This window comes from Falco peregrinus, chromosome 1 (assembly GCF_023634155.1).
Source record: "Falco peregrinus isolate bFalPer1 chromosome 1, bFalPer1.pri, whole genome shotgun sequence".
In the NCBI taxonomy this organism is placed as follows: Eukaryota; Metazoa; Chordata; class Aves; order Falconiformes; family Falconidae; genus Falco; species Falco peregrinus.
The window spans coordinates 120,247,249-120,268,185 of NC_073721.1; the positions used below are offsets into that span (position 1 = coordinate 120,247,249).

The 20,937-nt window shown below is 44.6% G+C and overlaps 1 protein-coding gene across 2 annotated transcripts in view; it reads left to right on the forward strand.

Moving 5' to 3' along the window:
* The window catches only part of SV2B (synaptic vesicle glycoprotein 2B), a 65,351-nt gene extending 48,581 nt beyond the window's left edge, over nucleotides 1–16,770 (forward strand). For both annotated transcript variants that reach the window (XM_055793753.1, XM_005242423.3), the window contains 11 exons: nucleotides 924–1,104; nucleotides 1,742–1,893; nucleotides 3,752–3,885; nucleotides 5,058–5,147; nucleotides 7,253–7,363; nucleotides 8,478–8,566; nucleotides 9,302–9,466; nucleotides 12,054–12,187; nucleotides 12,863–13,063; nucleotides 15,333–15,492; nucleotides 16,443–16,770. In XM_055793753.1, the coding sequence (XP_055649728.1) occupies nucleotides 924–1,104; nucleotides 1,742–1,893; nucleotides 3,752–3,885; nucleotides 5,058–5,147; nucleotides 7,253–7,363; nucleotides 8,478–8,566; nucleotides 9,302–9,466; nucleotides 12,054–12,187; nucleotides 12,863–13,063; nucleotides 15,333–15,492; nucleotides 16,443–16,626 (1,601 nt within the window). In that variant the 3' untranslated portion in view covers nucleotides 16,627–16,770. The remainder of the gene's footprint in view (nucleotides 1–923; nucleotides 1,105–1,741; nucleotides 1,894–3,751; nucleotides 3,886–5,057; nucleotides 5,148–7,252; nucleotides 7,364–8,477; nucleotides 8,567–9,301; nucleotides 9,467–12,053; nucleotides 12,188–12,862; nucleotides 13,064–15,332; nucleotides 15,493–16,442) is intronic.
* Nucleotides 16,771–20,937: the final 4,167 nt, after the last annotated feature.

Below are 20,937 nucleotides of genomic sequence, written 5' to 3' on the forward strand. Positions count from 1 at the left end.
AAGAAAACCATTCCCTCCTGTTCAGCCTGGCACTAAATGTAGTCACTGAAACTGCCTTTTGAGGATCCCCTAGAGAAGATCTAATGAAACCGAGTTAAAAAGAAGAAACCATTTTTCTTAACGATGTCAGAGTGATAACTCTGTAGAGCAAACTGTCAAGACAAGCAGTAGGTTCACCCTTCTCCTGAAATTGTCATAACAAGACTGCACTCTTTTCTGTATGTTGTCTTTTAGTTAGAAGCCAGAACTTGGCTCAGTAGCGAAGGAGGTAGCTGTGCTACACAAGGTGAGTCTCAGTAACAGACTGCTCCTTTCAAGTAAAGCTAGGAAAAGTAGAGGATGAAAGAGATGATATACTGTGAGGGAAGCACGGGTAGGACAGGTAACCTGCAGAGATCTAGCCATGCTTTAGCAGTCTCTCTGCTCCCACAGCTTTCCGAGCACAAACAGCAGCCAGAGGCAGCCTCCTCCCTATGACCCCCTTGTGCTCAGGGGGGTTAGCAGAGTTAAGACATCAGATTTCTGTTGTATTGTTGGTGGCACATAGCTGGGACACGTGCATCCTAAGCTGCTTATGCCTGGCCATTGCTTACGTGCGGGGGATGTGTAAGCCGTAAGGTTGGGAAAGAAAGATGGGGGTCTAGTGAGACGGGGGTATGTCTGTATTGCATGATGCAGTGCAGTAGGGAGTGATGCGAGCTAACGGGCACAAGGTGGGGAAATTAAGTTCCAGAGATGGAAAGAGCTGGCACCTGAGACAGCTAATCTGAGGGGGGTGGGGTATCTACTTTAGTACATAGTATGCTGGGTTGACATCAGCTGCCATACAGGAGCTTTAAAATCTGCTTCTACATTGCGTACTGTTTCCACTTGGTTACCAAACTCAGTCTCTCTCTCTTTCTCTCTCTCTCTCTCACTTCTAGGCTTGATAGTCTACTTAGGAATGATGGCAGGGGCTGTCGTGCTGGGAGGCCTTGCTGATAAACTGGGAAGAAAGAAATGCCTCACCATATCACTTGCCATCAATGCTGCCTTCGCGTTCCTCTCCTCCTTCGTCCAAGGATACGGATTCTTTCTCTTCTGCCGCCTTATCTCGGGCCTCGGGTGGGTAACTGGTGAATCCACCCCATGTCCTGGAGGAGTCCCATCACAGCTGAGCGGTCTGGGTGTGTGGGGTAGGAGAAGGAAGGCTGCCCGGGAGATGCATCTCGGGTACCAAGCTGGGATGGCACTACTGTTCAGCACGTGTGGTTGCATTACCTCACTCTTGACCCTTAAAGCGTTAGTGGTAGGAAAGTGTAGTCATTGACATTCTTCTGGTGCTGCCCAAATTGTGCAGAAAGGTGAATGAGACTGAGAAATGCCCACCTGGGTTTGCAGCCCTGACTGCCAGGGCCTCCAATGAGACACTCAGCAGTTCCCATCGCCTGCCTGTATTTTGCCTCCCTAAAATGAGGGATCACAAGATAACAACAGAGAAGATGTCGAGGTGAAGAGCAGGGGATTACACTGGCTTTATATAAACTGTAGAGGAAATTCAGTTTTCAGAGCATGAGAAGCATCTTGTTTATCTTTGATGTCTAATACCAGTCCAGCCACAGAGATTTGCATTGCTCCTACAAGTCTCACTTTTGTGTAGTGTGTCTGTGAGTGTGACCTTCCCTCTTTATATGTGCAATCCTCACTACAAAGACATCATAGAAGACTCTTATTCTTCTCCTGTGCTGTTTTTTCTCCTCAGTATTGGGGGTACCCTCCCCATCGTGTTTGCCTATTTCTCTGAATTCCTATCTCGTGAGAAGAGGGGGGAACACCTGAGCTGGCTTTGCATGTTCTGGATGATTGGTGGCATTTTTGCTTCAGCAATGGCCTGGAGCATCATCCCACATTACGGTAATTGGTTTGTGCTATTGACTTTTGACAACACCACGTTCCTGCATCACTGCACTACTCCAAAACCCTGCACAGGTAGTGTTAGTCGGTCCTTACACATCACAGCATAAACACTGAAAATAAAAGACACCTGAAGTGCACACAAAAGGTCTGATAAATTGACTGCACGAATGATTGATTGATACTAAGGCTGTAAATAGGACTGGCGAGGGCTGCTTTGCATCAAAAGCTTCAAATATACCCCTTGAATTATACTGCTAGAGCCTGCGCTCTTAATCTAAATGTCAGTGCATTCAGGGAAAACTGGACCGAGATTATATTGCAAAAATTGATCCAGTTATCAAAAATAACTTTAATCAGGGAATTACTTGGTACAATGAATGACATCAGTGAGAACAGCACATGCTCTTTTCCTTAGCCAAATGCCAGCGTGTATCTGGCAACACATCTCCCCAGCATGTGACAGGCTGGAGTCACATCTGACTTCACCTGAATAGGTTCAGGAGTGGAATGGGTTCCCTGCCCATGAGCTGGAAGTGGGAGAGGAAATAGTAGAAGGATGTACTCCGAAACAGATTCATAATCTGAGGAGCAAAAGTCTGCATGTCACGTGGTATCCTTGTAACTCCTGTATATCCTAGGCAAACATCAGAAGCAAATATCTAGTGGAAAAGATTAATTCCCTCAGTATTCAGTGACACCAGCTGTTTGCAAAATCCTGTTTGAGGAAAGTAGGACAGGCCACAAAGACCATGAAGAAAAACACTAACATTTAGCTACCTATCAATTCATTTTTACCGTGTTTAAAGTGCACTCAGTATAAAGAAATGTTCATGCTTTTGATTGATATGACAGACCATTGGAACAAATAGGCAAACTTACTGCATAGTGGTTGAAATAATTCTATTATATGCAACTACATTTGTTTTAAAAAGTCCTGATGTACTTACATTACATTTATTTTTCAGATTATTTCTTGATGTGGTCTTATAGCTTCTCTTTTTGGTGTCCCGTGTTCCACCTACTATTTTGGAACTTTGTGAAATGAGTAGAGCACCATGGCTGACTCAGATGAGACCTCTGCAGAAACCATTGCTTGATGACTTCCTTATTATGCGAATGAAAATGTTTATAGAAAAACACTGAATTAAAAAATACTTCTCAGATTTGATCTTAGGGAATGTAAATGGAACAATGTAAGAATGATGCTGTACTTTCTAGTTCTTAGCAGGGGAATACTTGACCTGGTCAGACATCAGGAAAAAAGCAGGAGAGGGGGAATCTGAAATGTGGGATTAGGTTCCTGATTCTTCTAACTTGGAATCCCAGCTCAGGTTTTGCAGGTCTGGAAAAAAATAAACTTGCTTTCCTAGCTCACTTCCATAAAATGTGAAATACCCGTGTGACGTATGAGATGGAAAGGAGCTGTCTTTAACATGCCTCTCAGATCAGAGAAGATTTAACCTTTGTAAACTTTTTGTAACATCACTGAGCAGCAATAAATTATGGCCCTCATTCCTCTGCCCTTTCCCAGCCGTACTTGCCTACAGCTGTGTGGAGCTATTCTTATCACTGGACGATTTCTAAACTCAAAGATAAAAGAAGCTTTTTAAAAGGCAGAGCCTGTGCAAGTGTGTACCATTTTCCGTAATGAACATGAAGTTCATTGCTGCTATCTACTTGCTGTTATCCACTGAGCACGCTTTCGAGCCTCTGAGAGCCATCGTTACTCAGACTAGCAAACTTTCAACCTGTCTCCACGTCATACAGGGCTGTAAATTTCAGAGCTGGTTTAGGAAAGAAAAACCTCAGAATTCTTGGTCAGTTTTTAAAATTTTTTGGCTCTTTCTGTTTCCAGGCTGGGGGTTCAGTATGGGAACCCAGTACCACTTCCACAGCTGGAGAGTCTTTGTGCTTGTCTGCTCCCTGCCCTGCGTCGCCTCCCTGGTGGCACTGAAATTCATGCCTGAAAGCCCGCGGTTTTTGCTGGAGGTAATGTGATTAATCTGAACGTTGCGGTCTGATATTAGCAGAGAATAGCTGGTCCCTAAGGTGCCATTGTCTGTCTGTCTTTCTCCCCTCGCACACGCACAGCATAAGCTCAGAGGCAAAACCACTCCTACATGTCTACACTAGCTCCACAAATTGCTTGAACCCCAAAGACTATAGACTGCAGGGTCAATCAACGATGGTTAGTGCCTCACTGCCAAATGTGGTACAGAAAGAAGGTGATGAGAACTGGGAATTTTATAAGTCCAACCAAGTCATTTTGAAAACATCTCACGGAGTTTGGGTATGTAACTACTGAATCCTGGTGGAAGAGCAAAGGACAGAGTACAATTTACTGAGTAAAATACACAAACCTCAGAAATCTTAAGCAAGTATTCTTTACTCCCCTGTCACAGATGGTGAAGGGGCTGCAGTGTAAGTCTTACAAGGAGTGGCTGAGGGCACTGGGGGTGCTCAGCCTGGAGAGGAGGGGGCTCAGGGGGGACCTTATCGCTCCCCACAGCTGCTGCAAGGGGCTGCAGCGAGGGGGGTCGGCCTCTTCTCCCAGGTCACAAGTGATAGCACAAGAAGAAATGGCCTCAGGTTGTGCCAGGGGAGGTTTAGATTGGGGATTAGGAAAAATTTCTTCACCAGAAGGGTTGTCAAGCACAGGAACAGGCTGCCCAGGGAAGTGATTGAGTCACCACCCCTGGAGGTATTTAAAAGACATGTAGATGTGGTGCTTAGGGACATGGTTTAGTGGTGGCCTTGGCAGTGCTGGATTTATGGTTAAACTCGATGATCCTAAAGGTCTTTTCCAACTTAAACAATTCTGTGATGATATGATTCTAAGTTAACCCTGCAAGTTTTAGCAGAGGTGGGATTAGAGCTCAGGTCTCCTCATCCATCTCCTCTTCTTCTGGTTCTAAAACTCTGTTCCTGACTCCTCTTCTGCCTCAGAACAGTTTTAGGGTAACTCCTTTCTTCAGCACAGAGATGCTGCGCTCCGTGAATACAAACTGTGATTTCAGCTATTTGCATTTAATGCAGCCAGTGCTGTATGTGTGCTTCTTCTCCACTGTATTGGACCTCTAGAGTTGGTTTCTCTCTATGCTTTGATAAATTACAGAGCTGGCAACTCCAACATTTGTTTTCCTTTTCTTTGGTGTTTTCAGATAGGTAAACATGATGAAGCCTGGATGATCCTCAAGCAAGTTCATGACACCAACATGCGGGCCAAGGGTGAGCCAGAGAGGGTGTTTACGGTGAGTTTAGCAAAGCCATCAGCATGTAAAAAGAAAAGCTGGACATACCTTCCTTGGCGCAGCACAGCACCAATTTATTCCTCCTTGGGACTCTCTCCAGACTCTCCCAGACATCAGAAAAAGGGCTCTGAGATAGGTTTTTTGCATTTAAAATTAGATGCCAATCTGTTTTTTCAAGAATTAGTCAATCCTGTGAATTGCAGTGAGTACTCTTAATTTCTGGTGTTACTCTACAGTGCATAGACCAGTGATTTTCCAATTACACACATGCTTATTTATTCTGCTCTAAGAGAGTAAGACCAAACAAGAAGAGTATTAGTCATGTGGGAGATCTGAGTCACTCCTTTCTCCATTCTGGCTTCTAATCAAACTCTGATTAAACTTCACGTACCTTCTAATGAGCTTCCCAAACTCCACCTGCCTCATAGCCGATCTCTAATCTCTCCAAGGGAAAGTGGGATGAGTGGCTATTACTCATTAGTCTGCTGCTTGTTGTGAAAAAGGTCACACCAGTGGACTTCATTAATATTAAAATCAGGTAAAAGGTGCATGCTGGGGTTAGTTGCAAATTACCATAATTTAGCTGTAAACTCCTAGGGAGCCAGCCAGGGAATAGCTCTTGATTTATGCTTTTAAAGATGAGACTACATGTGCTTTTAGAGGATGGAGAAAAGGATATACAGTTGTTTGTAAAGTATGTCTTTTGGAACAAGGAGAGCAAGGCTCCATGTTCAGAAGGGTTGTCATGAAACAGGGCCCCTCAGAAGTGATCCTGCAAGAAAATTAAAGTTTAATATCTGTGCATGAGAGTTGTGTGCAGGTTCAGATAGGAACTTAATGAGCAGATGTTATTTTTAGGCTACCAACCATCTGACAAACGTGAACCCTCATAGCAAAGGCAAAGGAGACCTGCATGGCAGCAGGAAAAGAGGAATCAAACTTAAATATATGTGTGTGTGTGTGTGTGTATCTATGTTAAAGTAGGGCACTGTGAGAGTCTGAGCTGAGTAAGAGAACGAAGGAGCAGCTGCACAGCATTCATTAGTGCTCATTACTCCATCCAACAGTGTCATGACTGCCACAGCATGAGCTGATCTCAGTATCACACCTCACGATATGGCGCACTGGCTGAATCAAGATTTACTGACATCCCTTGGCATGGGCGGACAATCAGTGTGGCTGGTGTAGCACAAACTGTCAGATTTTCTGTTTTTCTGATAGGCCAGAAGTTGCCAGTTTATGGTGAGTCAGCTGGTACCGGGACAGTTCCAGATCTGACATTTAAACAGTGCCAGCAAGAGAACACGGAGACTCCGCAGCTGAGCCAAGGCTCCCATTCATACTCAGAAATTTATTCAGTAAATTTTCACCTCCTTGTTGTGTTTACAAACAGATCTGCTTTCCTTGACTATGTCCTTTATTTAAAGTTACTGAGCAAATATTTTCTGGGATCCATTTTTAAGGGGTTTTTTATGCCATCCAGGTGTTCAGTGTTGAAAATTCAGACTGTTTTGGTGATGTACACTGATTGTGAGGTGTGGGCTCACTTGATGACAGGATGCATTTTCAGATGCAAAGATTCCCATCTACACGTTCATTTGTCATAGAAGTTCTGCCAGTGGTACTTAAAAAGGTGCTGAATGAGAAATATTCCTGCCAGTTGTCTTTGAAGAAAGAGATTCTGTGGGTGCTGTTTGATGCAGATACAAGTGGCTGATCTTGGAGATAATTTTTACTGTAATAACCTATTCCCAGTTTCTAGTGGGAGCCTAAGGGATAGAGAAGTAAGGCACATTAGCCAATAAATGAAAGATTAAAGTGGATGTGATACACTTAAAACATTCTGTGGATGGAGAGAGGGAGAGAGAAAGGGTGGAGGGGTGGATAAAAGGAAGGAAGGAGAATAGGCTTCTTTTGTAATAAAATTTCTTGCTGTAATTAGATCAGTTAGCTCAATTGTTAGTGATAACATTCAAGAAAGAGGTAGTAAGTGGTATCAGGTGGAAACATTTCCCAGAAGAGAGTGGAATTTAAAATCTACCCACAATCGATTCTAGAAACTTCAGTCTGATTTTTTTTTCTCCTTTTTATTTTCTTTTTTCCAGGTTTCCTATATCAAAACTCCAAAGCAAGTAGATGAATTTATTGAAATCCAGAGCTCAACAGGGACCTGGTACCAGCGGTGGCTGGTCAGAATCACGACTACTTTCAAACAGGTAAAGAGAGGGAAAAACATCCCACAAGGGCTTCTGAGCTTCAGGCTCCAGCGCCTCGCTGCTTTGGGTCACTGTGCCTTGAAACCCTGACTCTCACTCAAAAACATCTGCTGGTGTTTGCGGAGGGCTGTAATCTCATTGCACTTTCTGTGCAGATGTGTGCAGCTGCAAACTCCCACACTGCCAGCCAGGCCCCGAGATGCCCCGTGAGCCTCACGGTAGTGCCGCTGTGCAGAGCTTCCAGGACAAGCCACAGCTCCAAGCACTTGACTCTCCTGATTGATTCCCTCTCCCCCAAGCCCAAGTGATTTTACCACCCACAGTGGATTCAGAAGAGTGATTGCTCCTTGGTCCTGCTGAGACTGAGTGTCTAACAGTGGTATATTGTCTCTTTGGCTAATTTGGCCTTTCACACACACTATGCTTGCTTACCTATGTCCATGCAGAACTTTGTGGAAAATCTTGCTAGATCTTCTAGTGTAGAAGGATGAGCTTAAAGTAAATGAGACTCTTTCTTAATTAATAACAGTTCAGGTGCTATACTACTACTATATTTATGTAGCAGGTGAAGAGCACGAGGAGTTATGTCCCCTCATGTTCCTGGCAGTGTTTTCTGCAGGGTCAAGAGGAACATATCTCGGTCTGCCTCCTGCTCTGCTTGGCTTCATCCCTACCTGAGTTCATCTTACCCCTCCTAAAGTGCCAGCAGTTTGGGGTTTTCCTCTTCAGCGAGCTTTGGAGCTCAGTTTGAAAGCGCCCCTGAGACCATACGTATATTTAAAAAGACAAAATCATCAGAGGCTCCGAGAACAGGCTCATATCCACATTTACTGATATAACCTGAGACACTGCATCAGCCCAGCCCTAGTCATGCCCCCCAGCTCATTACAGACGTTTCAGGTCAAGTACCCTGGCACAAAGCTAAGTGATCTTTTTGTAAGTCATTTATCTCAATAAATATGGTTTTTAACAAACACTGAATATAAGCCACACATCTGAGCTTCCTCCAATGAGCCCTTTTTACTGACATTAGATTTACGATGCACTCAGAAATTAATCAGCCAAGTGTCTGCTTGGGCGTCCTGGCAGCTCATTCCTTCTCATGGATTTGTAGGTCTGGGACAACGTGCTATATTGTTTAACAGCCCAGTACAGGATGAACACACTGATGCTGGCTGTGGTTTGGTTTACAATGGCCTTAAGGTAAGGTACTTCTTTAACTTCTTCAAGAAACTAGAGGGCCCTCAGAGTTTGAATAATTATTTACACATTTAAATAAACTATTAAAAATTAATCCTGGTCTTATTTTAAAGAGTCTTTGTGTACCAAGCCTTGCTCTCTTATGAACCATTGATCACTCTAATTGCTTATAAGAGTACAAGGTGCTTTGAACAGACCAGGACTTGAGAGGTGGGCAGTAGGGTGGTAGTATATTGACTTTCTCACCCCTAGATCTTTCATTTGATCTTGTCCACACAAAAAAGATACAACCCTACCTGATTCTCAGCTGTTCCTTAGTCTAGGTCAAAACTGTTCAGGTGAGCCTGAACCTAAACTACAAGTAAACTTAGTCCAACTCTCACTTAAACACCACACTTAAAGAAGTTTCCAAACTTCCTACTGCTCTGCTAGTCTCTTGGGCAGCAAGGATAGCACATTGCTCTATTTCCCAGCCAAGGAATCAAACTTAAATGAATTGTTCTGCTTGAAGTGCATGAAAATGGATCAACATGCTTCTGAGATGAGCTGAGTGTGTCCAGCAGGGAGACACTTTGCTTAGTCCTGTGTCAGGGCTGAGCACGAATTTGTATCAGAAATGGATTTGCATTAGGAGTTTAACAAGTTTACAAGTTACGAAGTAGATCATTGGAAAATCACCACAATATTTGCAGTGTCAGTATCTTGTACCCGTAATGTACGTCTCCTATCCTGCTACAGTTACTACGGCCTTATCGTCTGGTTCCCTGATATGATCCGGTATCTCCAAGAAGAGGCATATGAATCCCGAGTGAAGATATTTGATGAGGAGGAAGTCTCACACTTCACCTTTAACTTCACCCTGGAAAACCAGATCCATAGAAATGGGGAATACAGAAATGATAAGTAAGTGAACAGAACTTGGTTCAATGCATTTGGAATGAAAGACGTTTCTAGAAAACTTTTTGTTTTCCCCCCATCAACTTGAAAAACTCTGTTGTTCTTTTGGATGCTCAGTTTCTATCTCTCAGATCCCAAAGGCAGTTTTCCACAGACCAATAGACTTTTTATCCTGTTTTTCACACACTCTGCCCCCGCCACTGGCATCTCCAGAGCCAAGGGGATGCCTGTGAGGAGCCCTGCTTCCAGCAGCCCCTCGCTGGGAGGGGGGCGGTGGGCACCCACCTGGCTGGGCAGCCCTGGGTGCAGGGGTGACTTCCCTGAGCACACACTGACATCTACTGGTCTTGGGCAGCAGAGCCCATCGCTTGTGAGACTGCTCTGCTGCCTCATTTCCAAAAGGAAAAGCAATTTTCTCTTGAAGTCCTCAATGCGACCTGCCCTGCCTTCATCCTTGCAGCCCATCAGTGCGTGCTGTGTCCCGGCCAGCTGTGCTTCTGGCACACCGCTCGGCATCTCCCCCCAGAAGGAGTGCGTCACCTTCTCTTCTAGTGTTTTGAAGTCAGGGAGGTCACTGTAGCGGAACATCACTGCTTTCCTCCCTTTCTTCTCCTGTTTGGGGTGGGCCTGGTGGTTTTTTCTTCTGCATCCACACCCCAATCACTCTATGTTCCACAACGATATAAATCCTCGTGATTTCTAGCAGGCCACTATCACTTTTCTAAAACCCAATAAAATGTGTGGGAAAAATACTGCCATGTAAACCCAGTGGCGATCCAGTTGCCCCAGATAGGCTAGGCAGAGTGTTGCTCCAGCTGCCTTGCTCTGTGTGGGGAGGTCCCGCTCGGTGTTCTTTACTACACGAAGCACTCATTGTTTTAATCTTCACGGGTGAAACCATGCCTCACTGCCCAGCCAGGTTGTTCCTCTCTCCTCAGAAAATATTTGTCTCCGTTTCCTTGGTATATATCTGATAGACATCGGTGGGGAACCTCAGCATGTGTCCCCATGTCCTTTCAGAGACCTTCCCTGCAGCAACGAGCTGTGCTTGACACTATAAACCTAGCCCCATAATTCTTATTCCCCTGCCTATCGAGTAGCCAAACAAAGTCTGATGAGATGTGGATGGTGGTCACATTTTGGGATTAGGGAACCTTATCTCATACCCAGATGAGATACTCAGTTCTCACTAAGTCCATTGAGAATTAAGGATGCTGAGCACCCTTGCAGTATGAAGGCATAAAGATATGATGTACCTCACTATTCTCCTGCCTTGGTGTTCTCCAATTCACAAACTTAAAACCTGATCAAGCCCATTCCAGTAATGCCCAGAGCATATCTCAATATGATTTATAGCTGCATTTTCCCTCCAGCCCTTGGAGTTAATGAGTTAAAACTCCATTGAACACCAGGCCGTTGCTATGTGGCTCTTTTAAAGATGGATATTAAGAAAGCAGACTGCAAGAGAGGGACTTCTAACAGTCTTTGGGAGTAAATACATCACAGACCATTACTGAGCAAATGCAGAACAGCTTAAGTTTTGTTGTAACCTATGAGACCTTCTACACAGAGCAAAAGACTTGAATAGTCTTCTTGTGGTACTTTGTGCATTAATAATATCTGTTAGTAGCTTCAGTTAAGAAACCCTGCAGTGCTCATTTAGTGATGTAAACAGCCATCATGCTACATGGTGTTGTAAAGTGCTCGATTCAATTAAGTTTCTCAGAGTATGTTAGAAGGCTTTTTATTCAGTGACAGTCGTGGCCTCCTTAACTAGAGCAATAATGCTTGCTCTTAATAGCTCCTTACATCTTCCAAACATGCCTGTGCATTAACTAATACATCTTCTCACTGTGCCTGCAAAATTTCACAGGTGAATCAATATTGTGTCATCCTTCAGACAGGCAGGTCAGACATGTCAAGCTTCCCATCAGAGAAGAAATCAATCACCTGACACAGTTGATTATTTTTAGCGTAATCTGTTTTCGTTACAGGATAAGCAATAGTCCCCAAACAGAGATGGTTACAAGCAGAACGCAGATAATCTCCCCGCACTCTAGAAACCCTGCTGCATTTTTGCTTAAAGAATCAGTTTGACTTTAAACAACTCTCAGAAGCCTTTCACCAAATGTTTCAATGGGCTCCTGATAATGTCTGGTTTTATTTATGCTGGAGGAAGGGGCAGAATAAGGAAGGCAGCTAGGTCAGCTCACAAATAAAATGCCATGCGGTGAGTGATATTATGTCTTCTGCAGATGGACTAGTAGTGAATGTGAGAGGACTTGTGTACACTCAGCCTTAGAAGCACGTTTTCTTAGATGGGACTAGTTTGAGGAATAGAAAAACTGCCAGAAATCCTGAAAGGCCTATTTCTCTTTAAAAAAAATCCTTCTTCAAACCCTTCTGTCCTACTAAAATACAAAATAAGTAAGCATGGAGTTGGAAGGACAGTTATGCATTCAAGCAATGCCTTTTCTGTAAACGACCCTAGAAACTGCCTTTGGTGCTGTGACTCCTGAAACAGCCCTTACTTGCTATACAGTGTAGGAAATAATGTAAGGCACGGGTTCAAGTTCTGTTTCCTACCCCACAGATTTATTGGCATGAAATTCAAGGAAGTAAGATTTGAGGATTCATTATTTGAGGAATGCTACTTCGAAGATGTGACATCCAGCGAGACCTTCTTCGAAAACTGCACCATCATCTCTACTGTCTTTTATAATACTGGTAATGGGATTCCTGCTAGGGTCTCATCTGTGTAATCAGGAAGTCTTTTATCAGATACTGGGAGAAAGGATGATAAGCATCTGTGCATTTGTGTGTGTGCTCTGTGTAATGAGAGTCATAGTAGAAAAAAGAGGGGGATGCATTTGGAAGGAGTCTTCAGGTTGCTCCATCAGTGTTTTTAATCACATGGCTTCTGGTGTCATGGGCATCTGCATGGGAAATGCAAAAAGTCTGCACTCAGACCTTGGCAGGTTAAAGTAATGACAAAATGCTGAGCACTTTAACAGCTTGATTCAACAAATGTGGCTTAAACTATAATTTTAACCAACCTGTGGTTGATGATCGTAAACAGTAAAATATTCATTAATCCATTCTGAAAAAGCTTTTTGCTTCTACTCAGAGAACAAACCATAATGCCATCAAAGCAAAAGCCTGCATTGCCCTGTCCTTGTGGCTTGGGGATACTGGTCCAGGTGACTCCACAAATAAAAGGAGTGGATGAGCTCACACCCACCAGGTGCCAAGCATACAGCTAGAGTTTGCCACTAAAATAAAAACTCCCTGGCCATTTCCATTTGATGAGGTGCTCCTCTCAGATCTTTGATTTGTTTTTGATCCTGACTTCTGTTGCTGCTGTACGAAAGGGGATCAAGACTTTGCCTCTTTCCCTCACAGATCTCTACGAACACAAATTCATCAACTGTAGGCTCATAAACAGCACGTTTCTGAAGGAGAAGGAAGGCTGCCATCTCGACTTTGAGGAGGACAATGATTTCCTGATCTACCTGGTCAGCTTCCTGGGCAGCCTGTCTGTGCTGCCGGGCAACATCATCTCTGCGCTGCTCATGGACAAAATCGGGAGAATAAAGATGATCGGTGAGTGGGGACGATGGGTGCATGGCACAGGTCGTGGGTGGGAGCATGGCTCTGCAAAGAGCCAGGGTCAGTGAGAAGGTCTCGCTGCATCTGCACACACCAATACGAGGGGAGGTGGCTCAGGTGGGGCTAAGTTATTCCCATATCAAAAGAAGCAGAAGGGTAAAAAGATGAGGCAGTGTTGTATTCTGTGGCACTGGGCAAGTTACCTGCTCCCACCTCCTCACCCTGCTTTTCTGTGTATCTGTGACATCCTCCGTTTTTATTTTGGCTTTTATGTCAAAGCCTGCGTGTTTATCCAGTGCTCAGCACAACAGGGTCAGAGCTGAAGCAGGACCTCTTGGTGCTCTTGAGTTGATGCTGATGTCCATAGCACTCTGTATAAAGAAATAAATGCTTTGCTTGTAGCAATACATATTCACAAATATTATTTGATGTGGCCGCTTGACAGCCCAGGAGTTCCCTCTTCCAGTTTCTGATTTTCAAATGATTTTGCAAAGAGCTTCAGAGAGCATACAGTAAATTAAGTGGCCATGTCACAGCCAAGCAAGATGCCACCCTTTAGCGATATGGTAATAAGTTATCACCTTATCAGCTCTATGATTACTTTGGAAACTTCTGGTGTTTCTTCCTCCAGGGTTCAGACCTTGCTCTCCAGGTACTATGGGAATCATGCCTTGAGGGACAGCCAAGTGAGTTAATAAAATCAGTGCTGTGGCTCAAGGATGAGGGATGAATCACTCTCCCAAGCTCTCCTCTCTCTTTCTCCTCTGAGAACAGAGGGATGTTCAGTTAGCTTAGCCTCACTGTCAGACAGGTTAAGGTAAGCCAAATGACCCCAGCAGTGTGTCAGGAATATACGCTAGGGGGGAAATGACCATTCATGTAGTGAATTTGGAAAAGACCCAAACAAACCAGTGGGTCTGTGGGGAGTAAATTAAAGAAAGCTGAACGAGAATCAGATTGTCCACCCTGCAAACATGTCAACACGTCAGCATTTTTGTCTAGAATTGTGATGACAGCTGGAATCCTAAATGCTTATTTCTTCTGCAGAATGAAAAGTACAGAACAAAAATTAGTAACGACGCATTGAAACGTTTCACTACAGAATTTTCAGTTGAAACAGCCTTCTGGCATCCCATCCATATCACTCTGTTGAACATATTATTTCTGGTCAGCTTAGCATGAAAACGGAATTTCACTTCAGTTCAGGGCCGTCATGTTCCCCTAAACCCTCTCCTGTGCCCATCAGCAGATCTCCTGGTGCCCGCGTGGTGACCCTAACGCTGCATTGTACCTCTTCAGCAGGGGGAATGTCCACACCACACGGTGGGGGACCTAGTTTGGCCAGGTACCCATGGAGGACAAGTGAATATGGAGTCCTGCACAACAACTTTTCATAAACAGGGCACCACAGCGGCGAGATGCAACCTAATGTCCAAAATAAAGCATTTCAGTTGCAGTTCAGCATGCAAATTATTTTGGATGGTATCAAATTGATTAAAAAAAAAAACCTCAAACAAACAAACAAAATGGATTTCTGGTAGTAAATGGAGATATTTCAGCAACAACAGAACTTTGCAGTGAAAGATACTTTGATTTTGTGAAAATTGCATCTTTCAGGTGGAAATTCCCAGTGGGGAACAAGGAGTGATGTAGCCATTAGTATTTCTGAATCTGAACTGTGCCTAACTGAGCATGAACGTTCTCACTTTCTCCCTCGGTGATGTTCATAAAATTATGGCTCCTGTGCAAATGTGCCATGAAATCTAATGATGTTCTTATAATTAAGAGAGACCTCAAATGCTTCATACAATTGACTGTAAATTATCCTAATTGGGACTAGAAATGTGTCAAGTGATTTCAATATGATATGAAATGCACCAGCTCTTCACTCAAAATTCAAGCTGAAAAACCTTCACAATGATTCCTCCTCATTGACTTTCATGTTTACTTGCCTCTGCTCTTTCTGGGTCCATCTGGAAGTCTGAGATGCTGGAAACCTGCCTGGAAAAGCCTGTCTTCAGAGTCTTCATAGGGCAGGATTATCAGCAAGATCAGATGGTCACTGAGAACATTTTCAGGCTGGTTTCCAGCATCGGCAAAATACAGACAGGCAACATCAAGGTATTTTTGGATTCCTGCAGATTTAATTTGTTTTGGGGTGAAACACCGTCGCTTGAAAGCCATCTTTATCAACAAATGTGTTTGCTCAACTGTGGACAGGGGAAACTCGTGCCAACATTTTTCTCTTGGTTTCCCCTTGTAGGTGGCTCGATGTTGATCTCAGCAGTGTGCTGCTTCTTCCTTTTTTTCGGCAACAGCGAGTCGGCAATGATTGGCTGGCAGTGCCTCTTCTGCGGGGCCAGCATCGCTGCCTGGAACGCCCTGGACGTGATCACTGTGGAGCTATATCCCACTGACAAAAGGTGCTCAGAATATGTCTCCTTTTAGTCTCCACCCTTTGACTTTGTCGTCTTGGTTCCTGAAAAAAAAAAAAAAAAAAAAAAAAAGTCACTCTAGATACATGTAGATGGGGGATGTGTATTTTTTATTATTTTCACCAGTCCTTAACCACTGGGTAGTCCTGCAGCTGTACTGGATCAGCATAGACAATTTGCAAACCTAATTCCGCATGGTGGCTTGTATGCAGGGAGTCACGTGGGAATATGGAAATTCTGGACAAATAAAATATGGAGTCTGTCATCTCCATGAACGTGCATGGAGGTCTGGTCTTTCAGACCGTCCCCCAGCCTCTTGTCATAGCTCATCACTGTGACAGCTTTCCCTTCCACAACCTGGAGACAACCACTTGCACAGAATGGTTTGGGAGATGGGGCAGCACAGGAAACTTTGGGAGAATGTGCTGCTGATGAAATCTTTCCTTACAACATCATTATCAGCCTTTTTTGCCTTTTTCAGGCTGTTGGAGGAAGCCAGGAGGTAAGGAGAAGGACTGTGCTTTGAAGGCAGTGTGCTTTTAGCTGCCAGGTGAAGCGGGATTTGGAGGAGAGCTGTGGTTGTTTCTCTGGTGACAAGCCACTCCAGCCAGCGCTTGGAAGGGATTTGCCAAGTTCTAGAGCAGGTTGAGGCCAGCTGTCCTGGGGAAGGGCAAAGGCTGACACAGTGGGCCACTCTGGGGCTAGGCAGAAGCCGAGATGAAAAGGAGAAACGAGTACACACAGACATTTTCCTTATTCACACAGACATGCAAAACAGAGACTTCTGTTTATCTATTTATTTATTCTGCCTGGCCTTCCTTGCTAGAAGCATAGCCTGGGCAACATAAGAGCATCCACAAAATTACCCATCCAGATCTTCTGTAGTTATGCCAAGAACCTCCCACCTAACCACTGCTTTCTGCTGTTCTTCCCCACAGGGCAACGGCCTTTGGCATCCTCAATGGGCTTTGCAAGTTTGGTGCCATCCTGGGGAACTCAATCTTTGCCTCTTTCGTAGGGATAACTAAGGTGGTTCCCATCCTTCTGGCTTCCTCTGCTCTGGTTGGAGGTGGCCTGCTCGCCTTGCGCCTGCCAGAGACTCGAGAACAGGTCCTGATGTGAGCAACTGAGGCCAGGGGGGCCGGGGGGGCAGGCGTAGAAGAAGAACAAAAAAGAGCCATGTTTGGAACAATCAAAATGTCCATCGCTGTCCTGTTTTGTTGATACCTCAAAGAGAGATGGCAGAGGGAAAGAAGAGCCCAAAGGGATAACCCCCCCCCCCCCCCCGTAGTTTCTGACCCTTTTACAGCCACGACTGGTGCATGCAGCTGCCCCGCACCCCTTGCAGAGCTCGGGTTAACCTTGCCTCGGCGGGGAGCCTGCCCCTGCCCTCTCCATCCCAGTGTAACCTCACAAGACGCCAACAGCGGCTTCGTGCATGTGTGCGCCCGCGTGGGTGCGAGCGTGTCCGACGGGAGAACAGATGCTGCCCCCCTCATGCCTTTGCCGAGCTGTGAGATGCCGCCTGCCTTGCCCAGCACCCCTTGGCAATTCATAGCAGCTGTGCTCAGACAGGAGGGCATCCAAAGGGGAGGCAGGTAACAACCCTACTGCAGGCGAGCTACAGCCATAGGGACAAGAGCTACAGATATGGCTAGTGACACTAGCTGTCTTGAGTTTGGAGTTACCACCCAAACTGTCTGGAAGAGTGAGAGTCCTGATTTCTGGAGGATATGAGGATGGGTGATCGGCGCACTCAGAAGAATCAGGGTTTCAAAGCCCTTTACTGTCTTTACTTGGGCATAGAGAATCACTAGGCACCTTCTTGGTCTGGGAGAGGAATATATACAGAATTATATACATATATATATGTATTTGCACATACTTTCAAACATACATACACACATCGAAATGATAAGCTATCGAAATTTATAATTTTTGATTTCTGCACCCTTAAGAAGATCTTCAGAGAGATGCTAAAAAATAATCCAAATAATTTGAGATTATCTGGAGTAATGACCAATTTAGTAACACTTCATTCTTTATATCCAGACACCAAATATTGAAATGTGTTGATGGCTGGGAATATATATTTCTATGATGATTAAGAGGTTTTTTCCTACAGCTTTCACAGGAGAAATTGATATGATGTTGGAGCATTCTGCAAACCAAATGTGTACATATTATCCAGTGTAAATAGGGGATTTTTGGTCTAATACCTAGAGTATGGTAACTGTGAATATACCAGCATTTTAGCCATATTATTTAAAGAATATGATGCTTGATTTTCTTATCTACTTGGGTCTCATTGAAACACTGTAAGCACAGTTACTTAAAGCCATTTAACTTGTTACACAGGGAATGCATGCAGCAAGCTTTCACTGTACAGAACATTAAATTCCCCATTAAGTGGCACGGTTAACTTTGATAACCTGTAAAGACCATTTTTGAAATTCATATGCCCTTTTTATCAGATGACTTAAGTCCTGTTGCACCTCAAAGCAAAGCGAGTTGTCTATTTTTGGATATTTTTTCTTAGGAAGCAAGAATGAAATTCATACTGTAAAATAACACACCAATGCTCACAACTGGCTAGATAATGTTAAGTAGACCTTTCAACAAACTCAGCAATGGACCGGAATTTATCAGAAATTGTCACATAACGCAGGGAATTTGTCTCACCAGGAAATTTTGTGACATAAAAAGTTCTTTTGTACTTTTGCTAATGACCTTCCTACTTAACTTTCTTTGGATCCCTCTTTTTTTTTTTTTTTTTTTAAAAAACATTCAAAACTAGGCTGAAATCCAGCAGGACTGAAGTATAACACCTCTGCCTTCAGGTGCACAGAGACTGTCAAATACACTAACAGCTGACACCAGGGGCAGCCCCACGCAGCCGTGGGAGCCAGTGCTGGTGCAGCTGAAGGACACAGAGCATGGTTAGATCACAGGAAGCAATGAGACCTGATGATGAGGCAAAACCCTCTAATGAGCATCACTTCTATCATTGCATCAATCAGGGATAAATAGTTACGGAGCAGCTAGGCTACAATGGGCTATTTGGGATTTTTGAGATTTATTCTGAGGTTTATGAAATTGATAAAATCACAAGCTGCTGTAATAACTGAGCTTATTATGCCTCATTTCTTCATTTTATGGGTAGCTTAGGGCCTTTTTTGATTTGTCTTCGAAACAGCAAGGCTCCTTCTCTAAGGTAGGAGTGAATGTAATTATGTCCTTTGGCAGCGGTTCACAGCTTCTGTTGAGAATCATAGCCCAGAATGTGTTTTGGGTTCTTGTTTGTTGTTTTTTTTCTATAAGAATGTCTGGTCCTTTTGTATGGGAGAAGCAGCTAAATATGTATTTCAACACACAAGATCACCATGGTCTTTATGTTTCATCAATTTTGTTGGGCTGTGCATGCCAATTACCACATTACAAATAGGGTGAAAAAATTATTTCATTTTCTAGACTACTCTGTTTTGCTCCTCCGTGGAGCCAGAATTTGTCTCTATTTATTTTATGAAGCACTCTCATTTACGTATCATCCAATGCTCTGACAGCAAACCTGTCTGGTTTTGTTGTCCATTGACATTTTACAGTGACACTAATGACATAATTTCTTTTGCAAAACTTCTTTGTTAATTTTTGGAGAAGGAAGAATTTGAGGTCTTGAGGGGATAGAAATGGTAAGGTAATATCAGGAAATATTATCCAATCTTAGAAACCTTTCTTCTTTAGAGAATGGCTGTTTCACAGGCTGCTAAACCTCGCCTGCAAGAGATTAGCTGAGGCAAGGTAAAGAGCAATAGGATCTTGTTGTCAATGTCACCTGGGATACATGTAGAAACTCTCTGCACCCCTAAAATGCATGGGTCAGTCACTTGAGGTGTAGAGGATGATGCACATGTGTTGGGACACGGCTCCTCTCCCTGATGGACCAGGGAGTTCATGATCTAATAGGAAAGGGCAAACAGGCACTGCAGCTGGTACACAGGAGCCTGGGAAAGGACAACAGTGAGCAGAGAAGGAAGAAAGGAAAAGCTAAGGAGAAACCGCATTGCCTAGCCTTAGATACCTACGAGTTAGATATCTAGATCTGAACTCATCACCCTGGGTTCCCGTTATTCTCAGTCGAAAGGCACAGGCAATTTCTCAGGCACCGTGCCGAGAAGATGGCTCGCCCTGGAGAGCCTGGCTCCTCTCCTTCCCTAACGGAGAACTCCAGGGCAACAGCTCCAACTCATTTGCCTTTGTGACACCCAGACTGACGTTTCCCATCCAACTTCAGTGTGAACAAGGCTTAGTCAATACTCCTGGTGTGTTTGCTTATTGTCCTTGTCGTGGTGTAAATCAGCGTAGGCTTCGCACTACTGCTCTCCAGAGCAAAACGGTTGATGGTGCAGTCCCCTCAACATCGGCTGCGTTTTGATTTGGGTCTCAGTTTCAAGCCCAGGACTACCTGCTGGGCTGAGCCTGAGCCACAGAGCCCTGGAGGTCCGTAGAGGGGGAGATTTCTCATCAGGCACCTCCTCTGACAGCTCGGCTTTATTTCGACTGTAAAATCAGCAAAAAAACCACCTGCAGCGCAAGGGCCAGCATGCCTCCTCCAACGGTCCCCCCTGCCTACGTCTGCCACAGTGAAAAATCTCCTTGTCTTGGATACACTGGATCACCCACAGAGAAAACTGCTGACCACAGGTCCACTACTGATCCCTGCAGAGCACTATTTCCTCGGATTCATGAACTTTACTAGTAGCAGCAGGGGCACAGAGGACCAAGACAGGGGACTTGCCTTAAATCCCAAAGACCTCTTCTAGAGGACAGCTGGACCCCTGCCTGCATGCGTGGCACACACCAGTACAGGGACTTTGTGGCGCGGGAAGGGTGGGTGTAGGGCACCCGAAGTGGCCTGCTGTCACTCGGTGTCTTTAGCTGTACAGCAGGGCAGCGGGGGTCGCGGGAGGGGTTCGTCACCGAGTTTCTGAGCATGCAGAAACAGACATTTGAGGAACACAAAGCACTGTTGCTACTGTTATAAAAGACCTGTGGCATTAAGGTAAGAGTTCTGCCTCCTTATATTCCCTGTTGATTTAAGTGGTTGTTTCGTACCTATTCCTTTACTTCCGTTGTTCAGGACAGATTCTGCCTCTGCCTTTGGCTCTGCTACATCCTACTGGTGGTGGCTGCCAGTTGTGCTGGGTGGGGTGATCCCCTCCTCACCTGTATGAGCCTCAGCCCCTTGAAATGCTACGTGACTCATAAACGGTGGTGCACAAGATCTTTTGGACCAAGAAAAGGATCATACTTGGAAAACCCATATGCAGAGCCAGATGTTCTGCACGCTGGGGAAGGGTCAGGCAGCCTGATGTCCTGTGGTGGTACTGGAGAGATGCACAAAGGGATATTCCCCGAGCCTGGGAGTGGTCCAGC